Source organism: Anopheles maculipalpis, chromosome 3RL (assembly GCF_943734695.1).
Source record: "Anopheles maculipalpis chromosome 3RL, idAnoMacuDA_375_x, whole genome shotgun sequence".
Classification (NCBI taxonomy): Eukaryota; Metazoa; Arthropoda; class Insecta; order Diptera; family Culicidae; genus Anopheles; species Anopheles maculipalpis.
The window spans coordinates 79,017,961-79,043,639 of NC_064872.1; the positions used below are offsets into that span (position 1 = coordinate 79,017,961).

Here is a 25,679-nt window from a genome sequence, read left to right on the forward strand (position 1 = left end):
AAATAGAAACATTTACATCCACCCGATTACCATTGTAAATTGATCGTACGGCCTGGCGGCTGGGCGAGAAATGTCCAGCCCCACAACAACGTATCGACCAAAGTTAGACGCACTAGGACCGTTCAGTTTATCTGTGGCAGTTTCGGAGAACAGGTTCTCTCGATAAGACGCGTTCTTACGGAACCATCTTCATCATATCGCGCCGGTGGTCATACAGCATGGATCGTAGTGTGGTGAAATTGGGCCTGCTGTTGCTTGCCTCTAGCTTAATAGTTCGATCGGAATCATCTTCGGTGCCGCCCATCTTTCTGTACGATGATTTTGACCACTGTGAGGCACAATCGTCCGTGTACTGTTACGGTCGAACGGTGCTGCGAGTCGACCAATTTCCGGCCGGGTTCGTTGTACCACAAACGGAAGTAAGTGATGAGTTAAATAACCGAATTCTTGACGTGTGCGCTGGTGCGAATTAAAAGGGCTGTATCCTTCCGTTTCGGTGTAGAGCATGGATCGCATCGTGTACAAGCATCGGGTACATCACCTGGAGCTAGGGATCTGTTTGCGCGAGTGTGAACAAGAGCTGGAGGGAATTGCCAACCGGGAGACGCTGTATCAACCGCAAATTCCTGTCAATTTTACTGTGAGTATGGTATCCTAGAAATAGCTCGGTGGGTTTCGAGCCAATCTTGCTTCGTGTTAATGTGTGTGAAAATCGTTTCGCCAGCAGCAGAATCAGATGTTGAACCAGATGAAATCTCCAAACTTGATTTGAGCTTGAGAATGCTGGTTGTTCGGTGAATGCGATTAATTATTTATTATTTGTTGATATCGGTGAGTTCGGTTTGGGTTAGCCTGTTACGTGGAGCAGTTTTCTGCATGCTTTATAATCCTGTTTTACATGTGTCGATTAAGCTTTGGAAGCTGGCGCTATTTTAGTTTTGTTGAATATTTATGTAAAGGTAATCTCTTAACGCCGAACTTGTTTATTATAATAGAAGCTGATAAACACGACAGTTAGTCAGGCAATATGATTAAAACATGCAGATCACAATCGAATAACGGTTACCGAAATGTGAGTAACCCATAGAACACCGATATTCTTATGATGATCCAATAACAGAAGCTCGCCGGAACTAATTTTTTAAATTATGTCGCGATAGGAAAACTTGAAATTATAAAGCCCTGAAGATAGCATTGTCTCATGTTGCTCTTCTTCTTGGGTTATCGACCCGCTCGTTGTCCAGCCGGCGAAATCGAATGGCTTACGTGGCTTATGGATGCCACGTAGTTAGATGGTCGCTCCTCGCTCAGTTCCAAGTTTTCGCATTTTTAACCATTCGATTTTATTTTTTTAAATCATTTTTTAATGGCTTAACTAAAAAAATAAAAAGTGCCAGAAAAAAAAGCACTGATAAAACATTTTCATTGCTTCGCTAAGGCTCTTCTTTTTTTCTCGAAAACTTAGCAACTGTGACGTGCCGCTGGTATTATATTCTTTCAAAAAGAAGTGAATTTTACGTTGAAGATTAGAAGATAAAACCGGTCAATTTGGGAAGACCATTGGCGTCCCTGTGATTGGTAGATCCATTTAGAGTTGCCAAAGACAAGAGCAGATCGCTGCAACTTGGAGCATGTTGAATGGAAAAGAAAAAAAAAACGGAAGATTTGCCTGTGGCTAACACCATCGGCAAGGTTGAACATTGGGTAGCGATGATCTATTGGGTTAAGAAATTTTTAAATAAAAAAGAATCATAAAACAGCGCATCCTCTGTTTGAGCTAATATTTTCATCGGAGATCCACTCATCGACTATAAAGACACCTTTTAGTAATTTTCAACACGATAACGCTGGGTTGCATATTGTTGCAGCTCCAATCAGATAGTTTATGCATAACAACGACCATGAAATTTCCACCTCTAATAAAATAATCTGCTACAATAGCTGCATGAGACGTACAAGACTTTGTATTGAGACCAAAAAAGTGGTCAATAAGGATTATGCAAACAAATATAATATTAGCATGACTTTTGAAGTTTTTAAGCAGCTGGTGGATCATTCTCTCAAAGTCTTCATCCTTACTAAGCATCTAAATTTTGTAATTACCTTCTTTGCACAATCAAAAAAATATGTTTAAGTGTCTTATAGCTCTACGTACAGTGTGTTCTTAATTCGCAGTAAACAATAGTCCAGCAAATCTCTCAAGTCATGCACTTAGTTTTCACACAACTTAACGAACTCCAAAATTGGACTATAAGGTTTCCAATCCGTCTAGAGCCAATTACGACTAATAAGCTCTTGACTGATAAGAACAGTTCTCAGAGGCTTCCGGTGACTTATTAAGCCTATCGGAACTGAATTTTACGTCATAAACTGAGAGCTTTCTTGTTTGAAAGTTTAAATACTTCTTCATAGTTATCTAACATACTTTGCTTCCAGGAAACTTAAATTATTTACCCTGATTGTTCAGCTTGTGTTAGCGTTATTCCTGCTTGTTAGTGTTGAAAAAGTTGCATACAATCGGTACTGTAATTGACGCAGTGTGTGAGCCTGTAACCGCCTGGAACAGATGCAATTTAGCCAATCAGTGAGGAAAGTCCTTTGTTCTACGCACGCAACTTTCACAGCTTTTCCCGACACTATCGTGGGATACATGCGTACACGAGTTTTACGAGCTCATTTAAACCCGTCCCCTTATCCGCCATTATCACTGCTAAACAATCACGCAAAATTGTACCGGAATGCAGCGCCGGCCTGAAAGCAGTGTCCACCATCTACCGTCCGGTCGATCGGCAATTAACCGTGAACTACAAATCTCATTCAATTTGCTTAATTCATCTATTTCAAGTTCTTGATTCCGAACGAGCTGTTTCCCACGATGAAAGACGATAAGCGCCGGTACGAAACGATGGTGAACGTGTGCGTTAACCGGCGACTACGCGCGCGTTACAACATTACCGGTTACACCGCGCTCGAGTACTGCCGACCCGAAGCTACCAAGCAACAGGCCCGCCCGTTCGGTATGTTCGGCATTGGCATTGGTAGTGCAGGCGCAGGTTGACATTGCACTCTTTTTTTTTCTCTTTGCTTTCTACTCAACAGATGCATTGGAGTTGCTGTTTCTTGCCATTACGGGGACACTGGTGGGAACTCTTGTTCTAGCCTCAGTACTAGACTTCCGTGGGATTGATCAAGGTAGTAAGCAGACGATCGCAAAAGACTACCTTTAAAACTCAACTTAACTCTATTCCCTTACGCAGACAATGCAATTGTGTCCGCTTTCTCAATCCGCCGCAATTGGGATCGATTGCGGGAGAGGCCCAGCTCACAACTGCACCGCGACCTTCGCTACATCGATGGACTGCGGGTGATCATCAACCATCTAGTGATCGTGCTCCACAGCATCTTGATCGCAAGTGCCGCCCCATCGCGAAACTATGACGAGCTGGAAGAGATGATGTCCTTCGCACCGCTTCTAGTATACATTTCATCCAACGCATTCCTGGTGCAGGTGTTCTTCACGATCGGTGGCTATTTGCTGAGCGTCAACGTACTGCGCGATTCGGAAAAAACACCAATCAACGTACGGTACGCTGGCAACAAGATACTGAATCGACTACTCCGTCTCGTGCCCGTGTACGCATTCTTCCTACTATTTTCCGTAAGCGTAAACGTGCGGTTCGATGTGAACCTGAGCGGCTATCGGTTGTTTACGGCGGAAAATGCAATCTGCCGTCAGAACTGGTGGGCCAATTTGTTCTTCGTGAACAATTTCTTGTGGCCCGAAGAGCTGTGCCTTATGCACACCTGGTATCTAGCGGCCGATTTGCAACTCTTCCTGATGGCGATGGCACTGCTGCTGGTCATCTATCGATGGCCGAAGAGTGTTGGGATCGTGTTTCTGGTTGGTGTGATAGCATCGTTCGTGATACCGGGCTATATACTGCACGTGCACAAACTGCATCCAGTGCTGCCGGCTAAGCTGAGGTAGGAAAGTTTTCGAAATGGTAGATTTCTCGTCTGCACTGATACTGATCGTTGCATTGTTTTTCTTTTTCAGTGAAACTAAATTCTTAACCATGTACGATCCATGGCTTCGAAGAATCTATCTGCCCAGCTATGCAAACACGGGAAGCTATCTGTTTGGTGTAATTGCCGGGTACGTGTATCATGGTACGAAAAACAACCGGATTCAGCTGCAGAATTCTTTGGTAAGTACGATCATTATGATTAAGTACAAAATTTAAAATAAAATGACACCTTGAGTTGCTTCTACGCTAAGCAGGACTTCGGTTTCTATCAACCCTAAGTTATCCTGTTTATGACAAGCAGAGAATCTCGTAATACGAGAACAGATTAGGGGTAATGTAATCTATGGTAGTGTGGGTTTCATGGGACGTTAACCCCATAACGGGTTAACGACTGATACGATCGTTATAGACTGACCACTCCCCGATCTAATCCGCCCCTTGTCGGATGTAACGCACGTGAGCAGTGGTGAAGATACCGATGATGATGTCATCATCATCAAGTTTTACGTCGATGCCGTTTTTTAGCTGCTGTTGTTCCGATGTCTCTATTAGTTCGATTCAGTTCAGAGTCTGATACTGCTTCTACGCTGTTGTTAAGCGGCTCACTATCGCTGAAGTTGTTTTACCAACCTGTAAATTTAGGTGCGATTGCCGTATTGTACCGCCGTTAAAGAACCTTGAATGAGCACTAGGGTTAAGGAACTGGATCGATACCTTTCCAATCAGTTCCTGTCTTTCTCAGATTGCAACGTTTCCCTGTCTCACTTGTGATCCCTTTCTGTGGGTTCTTGAACTTCACCTATTTGGTATTCGGGCAATGCAGTGTATCAGGGATGGCCTGTGGTACTTTTTTGAAGGTCGCATTCGTATACCGGCTGCCACGCTACTTGCCGCAGAGATCACTTCTCCGGATATTTGAGCGTTTCCGTCAAGGTGATCGTGTATCCACCCGCATGCAGTTGTCAGCGGTATGTCATGTCGTGGTGGGTATACCAGAGGATTAATCCGGTCCAGCCAGTTTTAGTTGATGATTTAGTGGTATCGGTTTTTGTTGCTAATATATGACGATACTGGGAACTAATCACATTCAAACCGTGCAGGGACGACTATCTAGCTGTGAGTAAATCATGTTAAGAAAACTAAAAAAGACAGGGGAAGACTTTCCGAGGTTAAAAACTAAAGTATTAAGGTAGTATCGGGACGAAGTCTTCTTTTTTGCCACAATTTTAATTATATTTAATATTTTAATTCATTCTATTATTGACATAAACTCTTTAAACAGTGATAAAAAAATAAAACCAAAACCTCTTTATCTCTTTCCAGCTCTTCAAAGCTTTCGATAAATGTGTGACACCAGTTCTCATTGGTGTTATCATGTCCACCTACCTGTGGTACGCGATCGACATACCGAAACCGAACATCTGGGTCTCCATCTATAGTGCACTGTATCGTAACATTATCGGTATATTTGTTGCCGTATGTTTTATGCGGTGTATTATCACACCTCGCGGTAAGTTTGATTCCGTTCGAATGCGCAAATACCCCAAATTAATTCTTCGAGAATTTTATTTCCCAGGTGATATTCGAAAATTTTTAAGCACCAGATTCCTGACCACACTCGGCAAGCTAACATACAGCGCATACGTTCTGCACGATGTGGTGATGCGATTTATTCTGCTGAACGAAAGCTACAACACGCTCATAAGTGCACCGACCTTCTTCATGTACGTGTACGTTGTGACCGTGCTAGCATTTATCGGTGGACTGGTCGTGTTTCTCGTCATCGAACAGCCAATGATACAGCTGCTGAAGCCGATGATAAACAAAATTTGTCCTGTGAGAAAAACGAAAGAGAAGCTAGAGCAAAAGCATGAATAGAGTTTGCGATTCGAGTGTCCCAGAGTGAGGAAGATTTTATCGGTGATCAGTACTTGAAAGGAGCACATGACAGTAGAATAAGTTTTAACTGCACACTTACATTTAACTGGTAATACAGGGCTGTTTTAATACATAACAATCGGCATGTTTTTGCTCCTTGTCCGTTCCTTTTTTAGGGAACTGTAAAGTAACCAGTAGAAAATGGTTAACTAGCTATCTTCATGACGACATTGAAACCAAAACCGGCTGATATGCGAGTGAATGTCTTTTTGCGTCGCTTTATGGAGCAAAAACAGAACGAAATACTTAACTGTCCATCCACAATTGCGCTCCATCTTAGCTAAAGACTAGCGTACTCGGATTCTGATACTTTAGTTTCGGTTCAACGGTGGAAGGTGTAGCACCAGGTTGGAAGCAGACTAGCAATTCTTGTGTGACATAATTAGAATAGGAAAAAGGAGGAAAACACAATGGGGAATCTCTATCACATGTTGTGTGTGCTGTGTACTTTATGCGTAGTGAGAAGTGCAGGCGAATTTATAGCAAGTTAGTATTACTGGGTGTAGCGATTAAACGATTGGTGGAGTATGGAGTTACTATTAGTCTTTAAAGTGTATAAATTGAAGTGTGTATTAAATTAAAGTTTGTTACAAAATCAAGCGAATGGTAAAGACTATTCTGTTGAAGCTGCAACCACTGACTAACCATGCTTTTCATTTAATTCTCTTCTTAAGTGTCCTTTACGACCGAAATTGATATTCGTTTCACTAAGACGAATAGTTTTCTATTTTTCAACACATAAAATTACAGTGAGTTAATTGTGAGTGCTACGCAAAGAGAAAACGAATGAGACTTAGTCCCATTTTAACGTAAAACCAGCGCATAAAACTTTTCATGGAGATCTTCGCACACCTTTTTTTTTGTTTAAAAGTCGATCAATTGTCAATCACATAATTACATTTAACTAAATATTGGGTGCTTCTTGATGCGATACGACCATGAGCATATACTTCTGTTTTTGTTGTTTTTGTGCAGCATTTCAACTCTCACGTTAGTTTAATGCACAAAGATGTGTACATTTAATAATAAGGGCTTCTCACGAGCCAAATTTCTACTCCTTTGTACTCGTCATGTCCTTTGGCGATGGACTGTGGACCAAAAGTCTTTGACCTAAGATGAAACACTCTTCTGTTCAGTAATATTGCTCAATAGGGTTCTGATTAACCTTTACTTCTTTATTTTTCAACTTAAACTACACTACTTCTTCTTGGTTTATCAACCCTATAGGTCATGAATCGAATGGCTTACTACTAGACTTGCCGGTACCACGTAGTTGGATAGTCAGTTCTCACTGCGGGAAATGGTCCGGTTGGGATTTGAATCCCGGTACTGCCCTGTGAAGACGTGTACCTCGGTCCTCGCACAATTTCGTGTACCTACACTTTATTATAATAATTTTCGTTCAACAAAGTTCATTTAATTTACATCGGCTGAAGGTTATGTAAAATAGATACAAAGGATATACCAAGTATTAGAGCGTGTTTGCTACACTGTACTCTTTTCAATGCAAAGCTAAAAAGTTAAATTAACCTTCGCTCGATAAAAAAAAAAACCAACCGTAAGACGAAGAAATGCATGTATGAATTTTATCTCAACCATACGCACATTAATTTTTTTTTTTACTTTCTGCTAATTCCATTACGACATAAATGTTCCCGCTGTTTAACACTGCGATCGTTGGACCCATGACCTTGCTTGTGATGACTGAATAAAAAACCACACACACACACACACACACACACACCTAATTTCGCCTTCAACACAGTGTCACAGTATCACCGTATGCCAAAGCTCTGGCAGATGGACGATTATGACGAGTGTCTACAGTCATCTGGACCGGATGAACCGCCCGATGTGTATTGCGGCAGTACGGTCGTACTGAAACCGGACAATCGATCCGAACTATGGAAATTTATTGAGGTGTATAACAGTTAATACGAAATCACCCTTAGCAAGCATTTGCATCTAACCATTTTCTTAACTTTTGTGAAGGAATTTTCTAGCGACTACAAACGACACTACAATCACAAGGTGCTGAGACGATTCGTGTGTATTAAAAAATGTCAAAAGGTGGTTGAAAAACTATCGCCACAGGAAAGAAAAGCCCTTACGGTAGAAACGTTTCCAATCGACTTTAGGGTAAGGTTTTTTATCAACTAAAAGCAGAACAGATTTTCATAACGTATACCTTACCTTTTTTTTAGTACAATTTTAAAGATGGCATTTTAGAAAACACCCTAACCTATCAGGATTTGTATGCAGACCTAGTGGAGATTTGCATCAACAAGCAACTGAACGAAACGTACGGATTGTTGGCTCATACAGAGATAGTGTCGTGCGACAAATCATCCGATGAGTTATCTTTGGGTGAGCGTGGTTTATAAACCATTTGTAGTTCATAAACGTAACCTTTATTTATTTCTATCTTTATTTCAATTTTAGATGCACTTGACAAGTCCTTTTTGATCATTCTTTGTCTGCTTATACTATGTGTGATCCTATCATCCTGGTACGACAGCTCAATCAACTACAAGCTCAGCACCGAACACTACAAACATTCGCTCGAGAGTAAACGTAAGAATTAAGTTTTTAATTTTAAAATTTCTTATTGCATTTCAATCACCCCGATTACTTTCAAAAGGAAAAATGGTTTTGGTGTCCTTCTCGATCCAACGCAACTGGTATCGGCTAACGTCACGCTCGCGTGATGAAACGCATCAAAAGTTACGCTTCCTTCAGGCGTTTCGGTTTTTCACCATGTCACTGGTTATCTTTGGCCATGCAGCCTTACTGCTGGTCGTCTCACCTACAACCCATTCGGAAAAGCTCGAGCAAGTAAGTGTTCTTTTGTTTTCTACAAAACAAAACCAAAAATATATTTAGCTCGACAGCTCGAGTTGAAGGCTGCCAACCGTAGTACTAATTTGCGCCTTTGTTTATGCAAGGTGATGCACAGCGTCGGTAGCGCGATTCTCACGAACGGTGTGCAGATCACGCAAACGTTTCTCGCGATGAGTGGAACACTGTTGGCGATCCAGGTGTTGAGCTTTGCCGAGAAGCGTAAGGGTCGCGTAAGCTATCTTTACGTGCCGGTGGCTATTCTGTACAGATACATAAGGTAAATGGAAGGCGAAGGAAGATTGTGAGGTATATAATGGAAAGGAATTAAGCTATCTTAATGGTATTTCACCACAGGTTAACTCCAGTCTATGCGTTTGTGATTTTGCTTCATGCCACGTGGTTGCTTAAGCTACAAACCGGTCCACTGTGGCGTGTGGGTGCAGAAACGGAGCAAACGTTCTGTCGCCGCAACTGGTGGACGAATTTGCTGTACGTAAACAACTATGTGCATGCGGATGAACCGGTAAGCTTGGATTTGTTTTTGGTGATTTTTTTTAATAATAGCTATAATTAAACTGGGTTTGTAATTTTTGTATGATAATTTATACTTTTTATACATTTTAATTTATGATTTTTCAAGGCATTATAACATATCAATAATTTTTCAGTACTTTGAAAAATGTTTTCTTATGACATGCCCCTAACAATACGGCACTGATCCGTCATAATTGATTATAAATAAATAATATACCATAGATGACTTAGAATCGATTTGGATTTACACGAGTTCATGAACCCACCAGCTTAATTTTTCTTTCATTAAAATATAAAACTGTAGAAAAAATGGTCAACATTTCTTCAAACAGGGTATTTTAGTGTTTGATAAAAAAATACTGTTTGCTTAATATATTTTAATATTAATTTAATAAATGTTTGAACTCACTCAATCCCTTCCAGTTTGTATTTTCACAAGTTGTAGTCAAACATTTATTTTTCCTTTTCCTTCTTCTAGTGTATCCAGCAAGGATGGTATCTTGGGACCGAATTTCAAGTATTCATCATAGCACTGATCGTACTGATCACGATCATAAAATTTCCTCGAGCCAAAATTGCCATTCTATCGCTTGTGCTTGCCGCGGCGTACATCGTTCCAGCTTTCTTCATATACCACCAAAAGCTAGAGGGAACGTTCCTCGTTACGCTGGAGTAAGTCGTCTTCAAGTAATAAGAATGAACGGAATTAGACCATTGCTTTCCTTGTCATCCCTACAGAGCCCAACGGTACGTCCTCTGGTACGACAAGTTCTACCTGCAGGCGTACATCCCGGCGCACATAAACTTCGGCAACTACATGCTGGGCGTGCTGACCGGTGTCATCTACAACGAGCTACGCCTGCGTTCGATAAATCTCACCGAAAGTAAAGCGTTCCGCGTCGTATGGTATGCAACGTTGCTGATCTTTCCACTGTCCTTGATGCCGGCGTACATATTCTACGTGAACGATTTCGAAAAACCGTCCCTGTGGATGGCGATTTATTTCCCCATCATGAAGAATCTTTTCGGTATCGGGATAGGCATTATTCTTATTGGTTGCATCTACGGCGTTAATGGTGTACTGCAGCGTATACTCAACTATCCGTTCTTTGAGCCGTTGGGCCGATTAGCGTACGGTGCGTACCTGATACATACGTACGTGATGCGCTTCATGTTTATCAGTGCACGGGGACCGGTTTACTACAGCGATGCACTTACGGTAATTGAGTGAAGGAAAGCGAAACGCACCAATGGCAAAAGATGACAATAATGGGCTTGTTTGTTTATGTTTATTTGAAGCTTTCCTTGGTGTGTGGTGCGATAGTAATGTCCTGTTTGCTGTCACTTGTTCTCTGTTTGCTGGTCGAGTTACCTACTTCCGCGCTTCAGAATCATATCCTGTTTGGTAGTTTTAAAGGTAAAAGCTTCTAAACGCTCTCCTCGAAGAGTAAGATTTCAATTGTTTTTATTTTTCGTCTAGGTAAAAAGCCGAATCGGGTGGACGAAGAAAGTGCTACAAATAACAATGAAAAACCGATCGTACCGAGTTTTGAAGAAAAGAAGGATGAGATGTAAATAAAAATTTAGGGAAAATTTGAGAAAATCAAACAAGAACCGTTCCTAAATTCATAACAAAATTAATAATAAATTTTTGTTTTACTTTCGGAGAATTAAAAAAATTACATCGTAGAAGTTCTCTAACCCATTTGATTTCTTCTAATTTTGGCATACTTTTAAACCCAAATTTCTTTTGCCTATGCTGTTATGTTGGCGGCTTTCCAAGATGCTTCCCAGACAGGTTTTATTCCAGATGCAGATAAAGATTTTTTTTTCTCAAAAATCCAAACAATTCTGACCAACCAAAATAACAAACAACAAACCGGACACAGCGCCGTTCAATAAACAAAAACAAAGCGTTACTTTCACCCAAGCTCACAAGCATTTGACGTCATGAAAATTGCGTTTCCCGATCGACAGGAATGATTCAAAATCCCCAGCAATAAAGTTCCACCTGATAACGAACCAAAGACAGCAACGCCGCGGCAAGCGATGAACCGTTCCACTGGATGCTAATTTTTTGCGTTCCTTTTGTTTCCTACTTCTCTGGTTTCGTCACATGGCAGATGAACAGGATCAGATGCACGAACATGCGTCAGATTTTGCACAAAAGAACTGGTTTTATTTCGTGTCAAAGCGTAAAAACTTATTCTACCCAAGAGATGTATTTTTTAGGTAGGCGCATTAGGATTATGCCAAAATTATACAAAATTTTAAACGAGGAAAAGTTACGTTCTAAAGCGAATGCGGATGGTGACGAATTGTCCGATTTGAAATGTTAAAAGTGACTTCATTTGATAGTTTTTTTTAAATATTCCTTTTTGAGGAAAAAATCTTCAAGATATAGCTTTAATTTACAAGATTAGTTGCTCTACAAGTTTAGCGTTAGCGCTCTACTGTCATTAAGCCGTTCTGGCTTTCTGAGACACACAGTTTCTTTATGGCGAAATAGTCTTCTTTGCATGGTTCAATTAAGATCGTAGCGTATGTTTTTCGCTGGATATATAGACGAAATAACCCGTGTTACACTGATGGGTTTCTCCTTTGAGCCGGGTAAAGGTTTTGGTGTCTTTAGTGAGATTCCCTTCGATTCCTTCTTTATAAAAATAAAATAACAGAGGTTGAGATGTTCATCTTTAGATAACATGGTTAACTATTTTATATTATCAAAAATCAAACAATAACGCTGTTATTGCCCAGTTTTAAACATTTGTAAATTTACTTACCCTTACCCGGTAGCGCATCGTCCCGCTATCAACTAAGAACTGGCACTCTCAAGGACGCGATTCAAAATTTCACGGACAATCGTGCATAACTAGTTCAACAAATAACGTTCGTTACACTGAACGGCTTGAAGTTATGATTTTAATGTGACAGTATTCGTAATTCGTACGTTTGTGATATCCATCGTACTGAACTCTCTTGACCCTTTCCAACTACATTGATCGTCCACATTTTCCTATGTAGCAGGAAATGGCTGCTTACTGTACCAATTATCATCTTAACGCATCATTCGCATCATTGGCAAGAGCTGGAAGTGGAGACACAAAGCGGATAACCCAAAAGCAACATTACTGTCAAGTATTACATCGAATTTGAACACTTCATCTTCTATTAAAAAATCAATAACATGCATCAAATTAATTTACAAGTGACGAAACATGATTCACCGGTCGGTCACATTTTCCTCCTAGGCAAAAGTTCTTTTGAGGTGATAGAAATTTGCATAAAAATCAGCAAACTCATCGTTGTGACGCCAACGCGGGAGTGTGAACCAATCTTTTTCCCGCGTTCAACCCCAACGTTAGTGGGAGGGGAACCACCTAAATATGAATCGTTGCTTTGTGAGCATTAGGAGAACGACGAAAGTAGGTAATGTATTTACTAATTTTTTGTTAACATTATATTCCTAAGTTTATATTCAGTTTTGATGTATATTTACAATAAACAGAACGTAAGCCAAACGATACTAAAACTTTCCAGCAATAGCACATTTAATAAAGATAATTATGAATTGAACGCGCTTATAAATAAACAAATCTAAAAAAGTTAACCTAAACCCGGCTAGGAAGTAAACAACCGACCAATGCCCTACGTTCATTTGAATCGCAAATTTTCGGCACATCGCACAGTCACCTGTTTACCGAATGCTAACCGGCATCCACCAGCAACCGCCGCAACACGTGGTGGAAAAGTGAGTCTCACCTGCTCACGCTCACGCGGATGCGAGGTGAGCTTTTTTCGCTCACACTCGCCAGCAACACGCTTTTCACGCTCACGCTCGCTCGCTTTATTCGCGCTTTTTAGCGGGCGGGCTGGATCACTTTCGCAACGAAGCGATCGAAACGTTTGGACCAGGGATAACGGTGACGGGACGAAACCATTCTAAACCAAAACGCCGTTGGCACCGTTCGGCGAGTGTCAGTTGACGCCGGAGCATCCGAACGATCACACGCGTGCAAGGAAGCGTTCGAGCGATTTGCTTTCCAGTGGGATTAGTCGTTTGTTTTATTTAAAATTTGTTCCATTTTTAAACATTTCAAAAGTGCATTGAATAGTGTAGAAGAGTATATTAGTGTTTATTTTTAAGAACTTTATAACAGTGAAATTTGTGCTTAACGTAGTTTTGATCGTGATATGGAAAGTGATGTTCGGATGAGTGCAGAACAAAGAATAGTAATGAACCTCAAAATGTCATCCTGCCTAAGGCCTGTTTCTTCTTTTCTGGCGATTATTTTTGTGCTAGCAACGATCGGTTCTATGCAGACGAGTGATGCTTCGTTTGTGAATTGTAAGTGTGATATTAAATGCTGTGTCGATTTTTCGTTAAGTCAATGAATTTAAAAAATATATTAAATCTACAAAAGATAATATTTATTCTCATGTATTGTGGAAAGTTCTGGAGCAAAGTGAATTATTTTTGAATGTAAATGTTGGTAACACAAGATGGGAAGCAGAATTAAGCACTCTTTTGTCCGATTTACAGTTTTATCCAAGAATATTCGTGTGTGCTTTATTTTCAATAATAGTATTAGGAATACAAATGGGTTTTATTCATTTATTTATAGTTTTTTTTTTCAATTCAGGACAGTGTTTTTTCCTATTTCATAAATGTCGAAACTTTTTTATGGTCGAAAAAGGTCGTTTTTGTTGTACAAAAGGAATCGTTCAAATGATGTTTATTTAAATGGGAATTAAAGAAGAGGTAGCATTGTATTAAATAACTTTTCATTTTGAACTACTAAAATTTAAACCAACGTAAAGAGTTAATTTGGAGGATCTAGAGGATGGTCCGGTGGTAAAGGCGACAGCCGCGCCGGTCTTTCCACTGCAGGACCGGGGTAAGGACTGACTATCCATCTACGTGGTATCGGCAAGTCCAGTAAGTCATTCGATTTCCGGAGTGACCTAGTAGAGGTCGTTAAAAGTTAAGGAGAAGAAAAGAGTTAATCTATACATCAAAAGAGAAAATGGATTAAACGAATTTTAGAATTAAAAAAACGATATAACATGAATATAATTTCTAACCTTAAAAGATAAACCAGAATAATGAATCATTTTAAAAACAGCCTAAAATATGACTAACTCATGTGTATTTTTGTACAAAGGCAAAAAAATTGTGCTTTAAGCTTTTCTGCAAGTTTAGCAAAATAAACTAAAAAAAGAAACTCCAACCGTGTAAATGAAAAACACACATCCCGCCAAACCGTTGTTCACATTCGTTGCCTAATGGAACCGGCCCAAACCCGAACCAGTGGGTCAGGAATTAATTTATGTTGAACGATACGAAAAAGGGTGTCAATCAGCACGGGAAGAAGCGGAAGATGAGCTCGTGCAAGATTCACAAACCGTTTCCCCCCAAAGTTGCTGTAAGTCACCCCGGATTCAGCTTCCTTTTCGAGAATGTTCTTTTAATTTGCGTTTGGTTGCGATCTTAATACACACGATATGCTGTATTTTCCAATGCAAAAAAAAAAAACAAGCATTGGTACTACCGACCATTTGTTTACTCTTTTGCTAATCCGAATTTTAGATTAGGGCTAATGGAAGAAGCGCCTTATGTGTTATGTGGTACGCAATTTGTTTAAAGAACATTACTCACGTTGTTTACCCAAAATGTAGAATTTTCTCATGCGCAGTTTTTTAGAACCCTCTCCGTTACTTCTGTTTAGATAGCAGTTGGGATTAGTCGGTATTTGATAGTTCTGCTTGAGCCGCTTCATCACCAGATGCTCGAGAGACCTTCGGCCAGCGGTCTAATAAAACGGATCAACAGTGCGCACCGTTTGGTGGTGTAGCTTCACACTTCCTTACAGCTGATCCGAAACGGGTTTTTCGTCGAGAGGGTGGATTCTTTTTCATGTGGTCACATCACGACACTAACATGTAAATCAAAATAGTTTTCATTGTTGTGCTACTGCTATCGTAGAGTTCAATGTCAATGTCAATTTGGATTTATATTTAGCTGCAAAGTAGTATATTTTATTGTTTCTCCAAAAAAAGAGAACATTGTGTGAGAGTTTTATTATGCAGCATAAGCATTCCATTACGCGATCATCCCTTGAAAAATAGAGATATCTTAATTTACCGACTAATTGCATCCATCTCCATCGCTGGAACGTGTTAATGAACCGCCCTGTAACACCGTTCTATGATTATAGGCCCTTCAGGGAAGTCCGGTGGGAAAGGAAGCGCGAAAGATAGTGTGACGAGCCATTTGTTTCTCATTAGTAAAGCAGCCGACTTGTGCCAACCGGGACCGGGGCTGCAATCAGCATCGATCATAGCAGCACCAAGAACCATAAATCAACAAAACCATAAAATTCTGCTTCATTTACAAGCAGTTTTTTGTATGAATCACAATACGCTAGGAATTAAAGTGTGGTACAAAAAAGTTCACAAATTATCACCTTTATGTAATGCGCACCGTTCAATGCTCAAGGTGACGGTTGTAGAAAAAATGTAAATAAATTTCCAACCAGGGCAAACGTGTCCTTCTGCTCCCACGCCTGAAGATGAGCCTGCCTGCCTGCTACTTGAAACATAATGCAATTGTTGACCTGCTTACACTGTACAACGCCCGAAAGCCGGTACCCGAAGTGCGTGCCCGATTTTATCGAACTTGTTAATTCCAATCACAGCTAGGTGACTAGCTTTGCAGCAATACACTGTGACACACGCTGACACACGATGTACGAGATTGTGTAAAGTTGGTTGTTTTTATTGAACAATTGCTTAATGCAAGGGACGATTAGGTAGTTAGACTGCAGAGCCTGCCCTATCATTGATCACAGTTAATACGCGATTATGACGCAACGTTACAATCAATTAGTAATCCCAGATATTATGGAGCCATCAAGAAGATGGAGGAGTAAATTATAGAACAGAATCCCCGGAACTCATCACACAACAATCGATGGCATGATATTGCTCAACTAGAAATGGATTCTCCTGGCCGCTTGATGGGTGGATCTTTTTTAGCAAGATAAATGGAATTTCTGCTGAGATAGAACTGATAGAGCTATTCATTAACGAGAAGAGCTTTGCACGAATCTTGGGACACCGACAATCATAAGTATGTAGTAAAGTACAGAAATAAAGGTTTCTTAGAAAATGGATGATTTTTCTGGATGGAGCAAGGGATTTCTTCGTGGCTTAACGCTCTGCCCGATCATGCCGACCAAGCCGACCTACGGCGAATAGCCAATTGCATGAATTCTTTCCGTCATGAAAACATTTTCATCACAACATCAAAGTTCCTATTAAGTTAATATGGGATAAATTTAAAAAAAGGCTATTAAATAAAGCCTGGGATTATTTTTTAAGATCAACTCATAAGAATGCATTCAAACTTTCGAAAACGTTGAACTGCTTGTCTAATTATCGAAGAAACGTTGGTAGCTTAGACTGTTGATGAAGATTTCAAAAACAATTCACACATGTTACAGCACAACGGCTTCCGTGTAGAAAGTAAATCGGGGTTTGGTCTGATGTTTGAAAATTAGGGCAACAATCTCTTGTCTTTCCACTTAACCAATTTTATTTGCTTTTCTTTGGTAAAATTACGAATAGTATCCGGTCAAAAACGAGACTCTGTGATACGTCATAACTAGATGGTCAATCTTTGCTACGGGAGAATCGTCTGGATGGGATTTGATACCCGATCGGCTTCGTTACCAAAATGCATGGATAAGCCTCGACATAGAAGAAAGCTGTCAAATTGGTGGCAAATCTTCATCAAGTCAGGCCAATAATTCACCACATAGTAACAGATCGGTTACGCAAAATTCAAAATTAAAAACCAGGCTAACGCGGAAACTGATTTCTCAGCTCCAGCTTTTGTTTTCTGAGATTGTAAAATAAAATTAAAATAACAATAAAATCTATGCATATGCATACGCAGCACCAAACAAAAGAGGATCTATTTTAAGTCTTTTTAGAAGCTTATGAAGAGCCTTCTTTTTGCATATACTCAAATGAATCATTTTTAATTATTTCCTTATGAAAGAGAACTTTTTTTTCTGTGTATTTGTGATATAACTTTGCATCAGAATACTTATTTCCCGATATCGCCAAAGGCACGAATCCGGAAACGAACAAACGTTACGTGTGTTCTTTATTGTGAATGATTCACCTGGCATCGTGCTACGCTTTTATAACCTCACCGATATCAAACTATAGAAATAGCGGATAAAATGTCACCCTTGAGAGTTACAGGTTTTCGGCAATACAGAACCAAACGTAACCGGCTAGCGGGGTTGTCTCCCGCCACACGCTTTCATAAAGGACCACACAGTCGCACTGTAAGACGCACCTTCTTACAGCCAGAAAAACGGTTAAATTCAACTCGCGTTTTACCCATTAAGGTGTGGAGCTATTTTGTGCGATCCGTTCTAACTAAGGCCCGCCGATGAAGTGGTTTTTAACATATATGTGGCGCGCATTTTGTTTTACATTTGTCCCGGCAACACAGAAAACAATACAGCAAACGTGACAACAGCGCTAACTTTTTCGTGGTAAAGTTCTTAAAGTTTGCTGCGATTAAGGGTGTCTGAGAGGCTTTTTTTTAAGATATGCAGGAATCATCTGCCTGTCTGCTGTGTTTATTTAATTTGCACATCAAATGAACGAACCTGACGAACAGTCGCATCAATGGGGTGAGATTAAAGCGATCCCCATTTCAAGAAGGGAAGCAGACGAACGATCCACTCGATCTAATTAGCGGCTGTAGAAGCTTCTAGGGGACCGGGAAGCATACTAACCATAGTCCAGGCTCGGAAAGATCGAGCGCTTTGAATGCTCGTGCTAAACTGGTTAAGACGAAAGGAAATCCAACCCACTCTCGTGCTCGCTCAAACTTGCAGGTGACTTATGTCACACAGGTTCTCGAAATCAGGTGTTAAAATCCGTTCCCACCAACACTAGTATCCGGATGGTTGGACGAGAATTCCAAAAAATCCCGCCAACGGGGAATGAGTGTGTTTCTTTCCGTGTCTTACCGACTTGTATCTATGCCAAGACCAAGTCGATAATTACCATTTTCTCCACAGTGAGTTCACCGACATTTGTTCGGGAATCGATCGGTGGTCTGTCTGGAACGGGAGCTTTGCAGATCGTCTCAGAGTAACACATAGTCGTTAAGACAAATAATAAGCCCTTCTTGGGGTGAATTGAAATAAATGGGAGTGTGGAGCTCCTACAAGCGGAACGATACGTAATGATTTGCGATTAAGAACTGTTATTCAAGAAGGGAAAAAAATCTCTGTAAGACTGTCAACTTTACAAAACTACAAACCGTGACGTGGATTTCATCCCTTTCTAGAGATTTTTTCCACCTATAAGAACCGGTTTTTATAATTTGCTTTCCACGAGAAAGTAATGACAGTACCTGAAGTACGTTAATGATGTGCAAGTTCTATTGCGTCCTAGTTCGGTTATCAGAAGCGAAATAAAACGGTTTTCCCAGTGGTCATTATGCTACCTTTAGTACTGTAAACAGGTTTTCTCATCTGCACAAGAGTTTGAAGTACTTGTTCTTTGCATCTTTCTCTTTGTAATATGAGCCTCGTGGTCAGCACCACGTACGGGGTAAATACTTCCCGTTAAAAGAAAAAGGGGCTTGTGTATAGCTGATATATTGGTAGGTAGAACCTTCTAGAACGAGTTATGGTGACCTGCTCACACACAAAAGATTCATCAAACTCTGGCTGCCCTTTAAGAACATTTAAAAAGTTTTAAAATAACGTTGAACGCGTTCCAAAATTAAACCAGTTCCGGCAGGCGTGGTCGTAAAACTTATTCGAGGATTCTATCGCACATTTGCATACCACAGGTGGGCAACAGCGATGTCTAGCGGAAATGTGTTCAAAATCCTACACCTTGACCCTTACCTTGACCAAAAGTCGATGTCGATCTCATGTCGTAGCTGAGGATAGAACATTCCTGATCTAGTGAAACATTGTAGCAAAAGGGATGTGCTGATCGAGGCGTTGTTTTACATTTCAGATGCGCGATCGTTATTCTACCGTGCTGCGAGTCGTAAAGCGTTTATAATAACCGTCGTTGATGCTGCAATTAGCTTCTATCTCCTACTGTCCTGGTAGTATTCAGTAGGAACGCTAGGCAATAAAAAGTGTGACGCGTGTACCGCAAACCGCGCCGATTTATTCAAATGCTATATGATACTCACAGTAAACTATTGTTTCTGATCTGATCACATGAATCGCGTCGCAATTTTGTGTCCTAACACACACACTGTGTGACTGGTTTGTGGTTTACATGGCACCAAACCGGATGCGATGCTGCTTAACCGCTGTTCTGTTTATAAACTGATCTGAGAAAACCTCTATATTGGATATAAATCTATAAACAGAAAAATTATTTAGTTTTGTAATTGTAATTTCCATTTGAGTTACTTAACGCGATCAGACGTTAACCTGCAAGCTCTGCCCGTAATTGAACCACAATTGCAATCGATCACCAGTTCACCTGATCATCATCAGTTTTCCTGAGCTACTAGGCACAGGCGTCGGTAATCGGTAGAATTGGATGTCGTCACGAAACCTTAAAAAACATTCTATTATAAGACGTGCTTGCCAAAGAAACAAGCCTATCGTTCGAGAGCTGGAACAGGTTTTCCGATGGAAAATTGTGATCGTTTCATTATGCATCAAACCAGACGACGATACGTTTTTTTTTGCCTGTTGTTGCATCCGGGGAATTCCCAAATTGACTAGAAGGTTTATTTTGTTGTTTGTTGAAGTCTGCTTCATGCAAACAGGAACATATGATGGGATTTAAAATAACAACAACCCATTTTCCCGGGGAATGTCTAGGAATAGCCTTCAAAATAAAGTTATTCCTGAGAGATCAATTAAGTCTGGAGATTGATTTAACCGCTCGAGCAGGGCAAGTGTAATTATATGTTTAACTATCGGATGATTTCAATTATGCAATGAGATCATCAACGGGTAGGGATCATGTAACGTGATGAGAATGGAAAACTGATAAAACACGTGTTTGATAGCTTGTGTCCTCGGATTCCTGTAGAATGTCCAAAACCCCGTCGTTTTCTAAAGTTGAGCTTATTTCAACCAAGAGTTCCCCCATACTACTGTCACGTTTTTGTGTCATCTTTCTTGCACGATCTTCCTATCAGTGCTGAGCGAATCGGAATTTCTTCGCCCCTGATGTTCCCAGCCAAGGAAAGATGTGATCGTGACCCTTGCGTATCGCGATTGGTCACAAAACTGGTTTAGCTTGTGGCACGCGCGCTACGCCGGTAGCCAATGCGATGTTTGTGTATCCCTAGAACAACGTGAACGTTCACCTGATCGTACGGCCAACGGACTACACCGTCTAGTTACATCGGATGTGGTGATAGATGGTTAACTAGCGGGACTGGGTTGCATCATTAACAAACAAACACACCGAGAAACCTACAAACCTAGTACCGGTACGTGTTTTGCCAGGGGAGATTGTACAGAGTTCTCGTATGAATTATGGTGTTAATGCAACCCATTATCCGCGTGTCAAAGAATTCAGTTCATTTAAGTGAAAAATTATAGCGTACAAGTTGCACTGGCACAGTTTCGATCAATCGTGGTTCCTCTATTGTTTACTATACCTCCATTTTCGCAGATAGACCCCTATTTAAACTCACATAATGATCATCCAAACGCCCATTTTCATATTTCTCTAATCGATTCACTTCTACTACAACTCACCTACCATTTCCTCCTACCTGCAGTGGACGAATACTATCGTATGCCCAAGATTTACGACTACGATGACTACGACCGGTGTGTCGCACAAGCGCCCCAAGTTCCCGCCGAGGACGTCGTTTACTGTGTCGCGCGCACGATCATCAAACCGGATCAAGAGTCGAGCCTTTGGCGACTGGTCGAGGTACGTCTACCGGTGGGAATGGCTAGCAGATGTAACCTTAACCAGACCTACCGTAAGCTGTTCTGCGCTTGAACTTGAACCAACCAGCTTATGACGCTAACATCGTGGACTCCCATCACAGCAAAAAAGGAGAACGACCCTATTAAAATTTCGACTTGTGTATTTTGTGTTTGCAGAATTTCTCCAACGACACCAAGCGACACTTTCGTCACGATCATCTGGATCGTGGCTTTTGTATCGAACGATGCCGTCAGCTGGTACAGTCACTCGATCCAAACGCGGCGGAACAACTGTTTGTGGACAAGTTTCCCATTTCCTTTCCGGTAGGTATCTCTGGACAGTGAATTAATCAGGCAAGGTGTGAAACAGATGTGAATTACTAATGCAAAACAAATACAATTCATCAAACGGAAGCTGCAACAGGTGTCGAATTTTGAGAAGAGTTTATTTACCAACTAGAGGCAAAGATGGAGCAAGACGGACAGTCTGTACGTCACTGTGACGCACTAGCTAATGGCATACAATTAATCTCACTATGATTATACTTTTTTCTCGTAATACGTGTCTGGATCTATTACATCACGTGTCAGAGGGAGATAATAAGTTTACTACAAAAATATTGCCTTGTTTGCATGAAACGATAACGATCAATAACTCAATTTCATTCATTAAATTGATCGTGACGCAGCTACCTTATTCTCTCCTCGGCTTCACTATATATGGCTCCAGTCTGTCTGGATGTAACGATTCCCTTTTTGCATCTCATTTCTTTTCCATTCTAGTACATCATGCACGCAGACGTCTTCAACAATGTAAGCAACGATCGTGCACGATACGGTCGTTTGATTAATATCTGTCAGAATCATGCCCTCCGCCAGCGATACAATTTGTCTGGCTACACCGAAATTGAGTACTGTACTGGTCCGAACCGAAGCACACCGATCGATGGGCTGGACATTAGTTTTCTGATCATCACGGGCATGATCTTGCTGCTGGTAATCAGTTCCACGTGGTACGACCACTACACTAGCAAGCAGCTAGGCAATGAGCATTACAAAAAGGATGTTCCATGTCGAAGTAAGTCCCAATTCTATCGATACTTCACCGAAACTTTTACACAAGCGCCTTATATTTCTTCCCCAAACAGAAACGATGGTTCTGACTTCGTTTTCACTCGTCCGTAACTGGTACCGATTGGTATCCCGCTCTAAGGATCAACTGAACGAAGATTTGAAATTTTTCCAAGCGATCCGATTCTTCACCTTCTGCCTAGTGGTTGTCGGACACTGTGGTGATCTGTTTACCACTACATCGTTTGCAAACACGCAGGACCGTGAAGCAGAGTACTACAGTCCGCTCGGGCACATGCTGATAAACGGATCGCTAATTGTGCAGTCATTTTTCGAGATGAGTGGCTTTCTGCTCAGCATACATTTCCTCACCACACAGGCCAAGATGAAAACGGTTAGCTGGGCCGCTATATTTGTGACGGTCGCGTACAGATACATCCGGTAAGCGGAGCAACGATTCGTCAATGTCAGCGCAAGACGAAGGTATATAAGAACTAGCTGTTATGTTTTCTTTTCCTTCGCTCTCGGTCTATTGGACAGACTTACACCAGCGTACGCATTTATTTTATTGCTGCATGCAACCTGGTTGCCGAAGCTACAGGATGGTCCACTGTGGCCCCGTGGTGCTGAAGTTGAGCGTAACCTGTGCCGGCGGAACTGGTGGACCAATCTGCTGTACGTTAACAACTACGTTAATGCGGACGAACCGGTAAGAATGCATAGTGACTCATATGATTCATGGTTTGAAATTTCCTGGGCAATTTGTAGGGTAGTTTATTGACCCCTGAATGATATTCGCACAGCTTGACCATCATCGTTGTGATCATCATCATTTCTTAAGGTGTCAGGGGATTCTTTCTTTATGCACCTTTGTGCATGGGACAACATCTGACCATCGCTAAATAAATTCATTATCACAATGGCGTACAGCGCACTGATGGGAATTGTTCTGTGAAATTACCTTTATAAGATGTGTAATTTTATATGGTTTTATGAGCTACTTCTTACCTTTGCAGTGTCTCCAACAAGCATGGTATCTGGCCTGTGACTATCAACTGTTTACGGTGGGACTTATAATTCTAGTGGCAGTTACTAAGTATGGTCATCTTCCTGATTGCTTTATCCATTTTATAGACGATTTTTAAAAGCTCATTAAACGTAACTTCTTTCTCTAGGTATAAAAAGTATGTAGTTCACATCTTTAGCGTTTCTGGCGCGATTGCTATCCTGATACCAGCGTTAGTTGTCTACTTCTATCAGTTTGATGGTGTGTTTGTCGTCACATTGCAGTACGTAGCAGGAACATACCCATCTGGAGTTGATACAAATCATTAATAAATTCTGTTATTTGTGTTTCTGCAGGGCGGAACGTTTCATTTACTGGTTTGACGAGATGTACCACAAGATCTACATACCATTCCATACGAATATTGGCTGCTACGTAGGAGGTGTAGTCTATGGCTATTTGTACTATCGTGTTCGTACATCCGATAACAAGGGCAACCGATCAGGAGTAAGTTTTCTGCAGATAGCTTTATTTTTCCACGAATTTTTAACCCTCACTTCTCTTTCAGTTCCTCAAATTCCTTTGGTACATGACAGTGCCCTGCGGTATGTTGACGCTCATGATCAGTATGATCTTCTATTCGAACAACTTTGAAAAACCATCGCTCTGGATATCGCTCTTCTTCCCGCTGCACAAAAATGCTTGGGCGCTGTTCGGTGCCATCGTCCTGTACGGGATCATTTACAACTACAATCGATTCATCAAGAGTGTCGTCAATTTCCCACTCTTTGTACCGCTGGGACGGCTGACGTACTGTGCGTATATTAGTCACGTGTTCTTCCTGAAGAACTTTTTCTACGGGACGCGTGATGTTCCATACTTCAGCAACGTGTCGATGGTGAGTTTATTGGATGAGAGGGAAAAATATTCTAAAGGAAAACTAATGAAAGGTTTTTTTCTTTTGCTACCTTCCAGTACACAAAAGTGATTTCGGTGATAGTAGCATCGTACATCTTGGGTGCCATTGTTGCTCTCACCCTGGAGTTCCCCATCTCTGCTCTGCAGAAGCATTTGCTCTCCAAGCAGCTCGGTAAGTGTCAGCTTTATTTGATGAGTGTGTGTTTTAAAGTTAAACTTTGAATTACTTTTTTTATTTGTAGAGAAAATATCAAAACCAGAACCACCGAAAGAAAACAACAATGAGCTTAGTCCACCTTCTGCTTAACGGAACCAAAAACGATCAACAAATTTAGGCATAAACGTTTCTCTTATGCAATACTAATGTTAATACTCATGATATGATGCTGTTTGTGAACTTTAATTTTAAGATATATTTAATAAAATAGATTGTGTAATTTTGTGTGGTAAGGAATGCATTAATTAATTTAAATTAATACTTTGCAGTTAACTTAAATGATGCACTTTTTTCTCAAACTCTTGGAAGCATTGTACAAAAATAATGACGGTTACGTCTGCCATCAAAGGAGAGTCAGACCTCGCTACGGGGGGAACGGTCCGGAAGGGATTTGAACACCGATCGGCGCCGCCATAGATCAACTGTTATATACCATTTATCAATTTTTCAAGCATCCTAAGTTCTCTTTGAAAATAATTAGTATACATTTCCACATTTTTGCTAATGGCCCAAAAGTAACCGCCCGTTTAAAATAACTACGAACAGACATATCGAAAGCCCGCGACCCACTGGTGCGTTTACAGTGTCGGATCGAACCGAACACCTGGCTGTCAAGCTGTACGTTTTGTTTTGATTGGGTTCGTTCCGTTTGTCGTCGATTTTTTTCCCTCTTCTACGCGCATTTTACTTAATTCGCTAGCCTCACGGCAACAATACTAGACAAACGGTGTCTTTCGTGTGATTTCGCGAGATAGTGCGCTTATCGGTAGAGTTATAGAAAACATATCTAACGTCACCACGCTAAAGCACCCCTGCCCGTTCAGCGTCGTCGTTGTCTTCTTCGCGAAGGTCGGGTCATGAAGGTTACATAAATAAAAAAAGCAAAGGAACCGCGCATCTTTCTTCCTGCCACAATCCGATCTGTGGCATGGTGCAAGTTCTTACACGGCATATCTAGAATTCGTGCGCCATATATATTAAACTGCAATGAAAGTGTTCTTATGACGATAGACAGCATCCGTCCATCGGAAGGTCGCCTGTGGTCTGTTGTGGCAGTGGCAGACATTTGACCGTTTTACGTTGCGGCGACCAAAACAACGGACATCCCTTATCTGTAATCAACCGGGTTCAATTCACACTTGCCTTCCGCAATGCCCACAACC

General features: G+C 40.9%; 2 protein-coding genes across 2 annotated transcripts; both read left to right on the top strand.

Annotated features, from left to right (window-relative positions):
- The first annotated feature begins 218 nt into the window (after positions 1-218).
- LOC126561029 (nose resistant to fluoxetine protein 6-like) lies at positions 219-5,906 on the top strand. The gene is made up of 8 exons (XM_050216977.1): positions 219-419; positions 503-640; positions 2,846-3,017; positions 3,100-3,192; positions 3,258-3,984; positions 4,058-4,208; positions 5,352-5,538; positions 5,605-5,906. Exons 1-8 carry the CDS (start codon positions 219-221, stop codon positions 5,904-5,906), a joined length of 1,971 nt encoding a protein of 656 aa, XP_050072934.1.
- Positions 5,907-6,376: 470 nt separating this feature from the next.
- LOC126561030 (uncharacterized) lies at positions 6,377-24,618 on the top strand. Its single transcript, XM_050216979.1, has 25 exons — positions 6,377-6,452; positions 7,732-7,886; positions 7,959-8,105; positions 8,171-8,333; positions 8,409-8,540; positions 8,608-8,801; positions 8,912-9,084; positions 9,162-9,330; positions 9,820-10,013; positions 10,080-10,560; positions 10,641-10,764; positions 10,822-10,912; positions 13,067-13,128; positions 13,206-13,318; positions 21,039-21,305; positions 21,482-21,628; positions 22,088-22,382; positions 22,453-22,816; positions 22,916-23,084; positions 23,392-23,471; positions 23,551-23,664; positions 23,738-23,888; positions 23,950-24,279; positions 24,357-24,471; positions 24,542-24,618. The coding sequence occupies exons 1-25, from the start codon at positions 6,377-6,379 to the stop codon at positions 24,604-24,606; spliced, it is 4,371 nt and encodes a 1,456-aa protein (XP_050072936.1). The 3' UTR covers positions 24,607-24,618.
- The last annotated feature ends 1,061 nt before the right edge of the window (positions 24,619-25,679 follow it).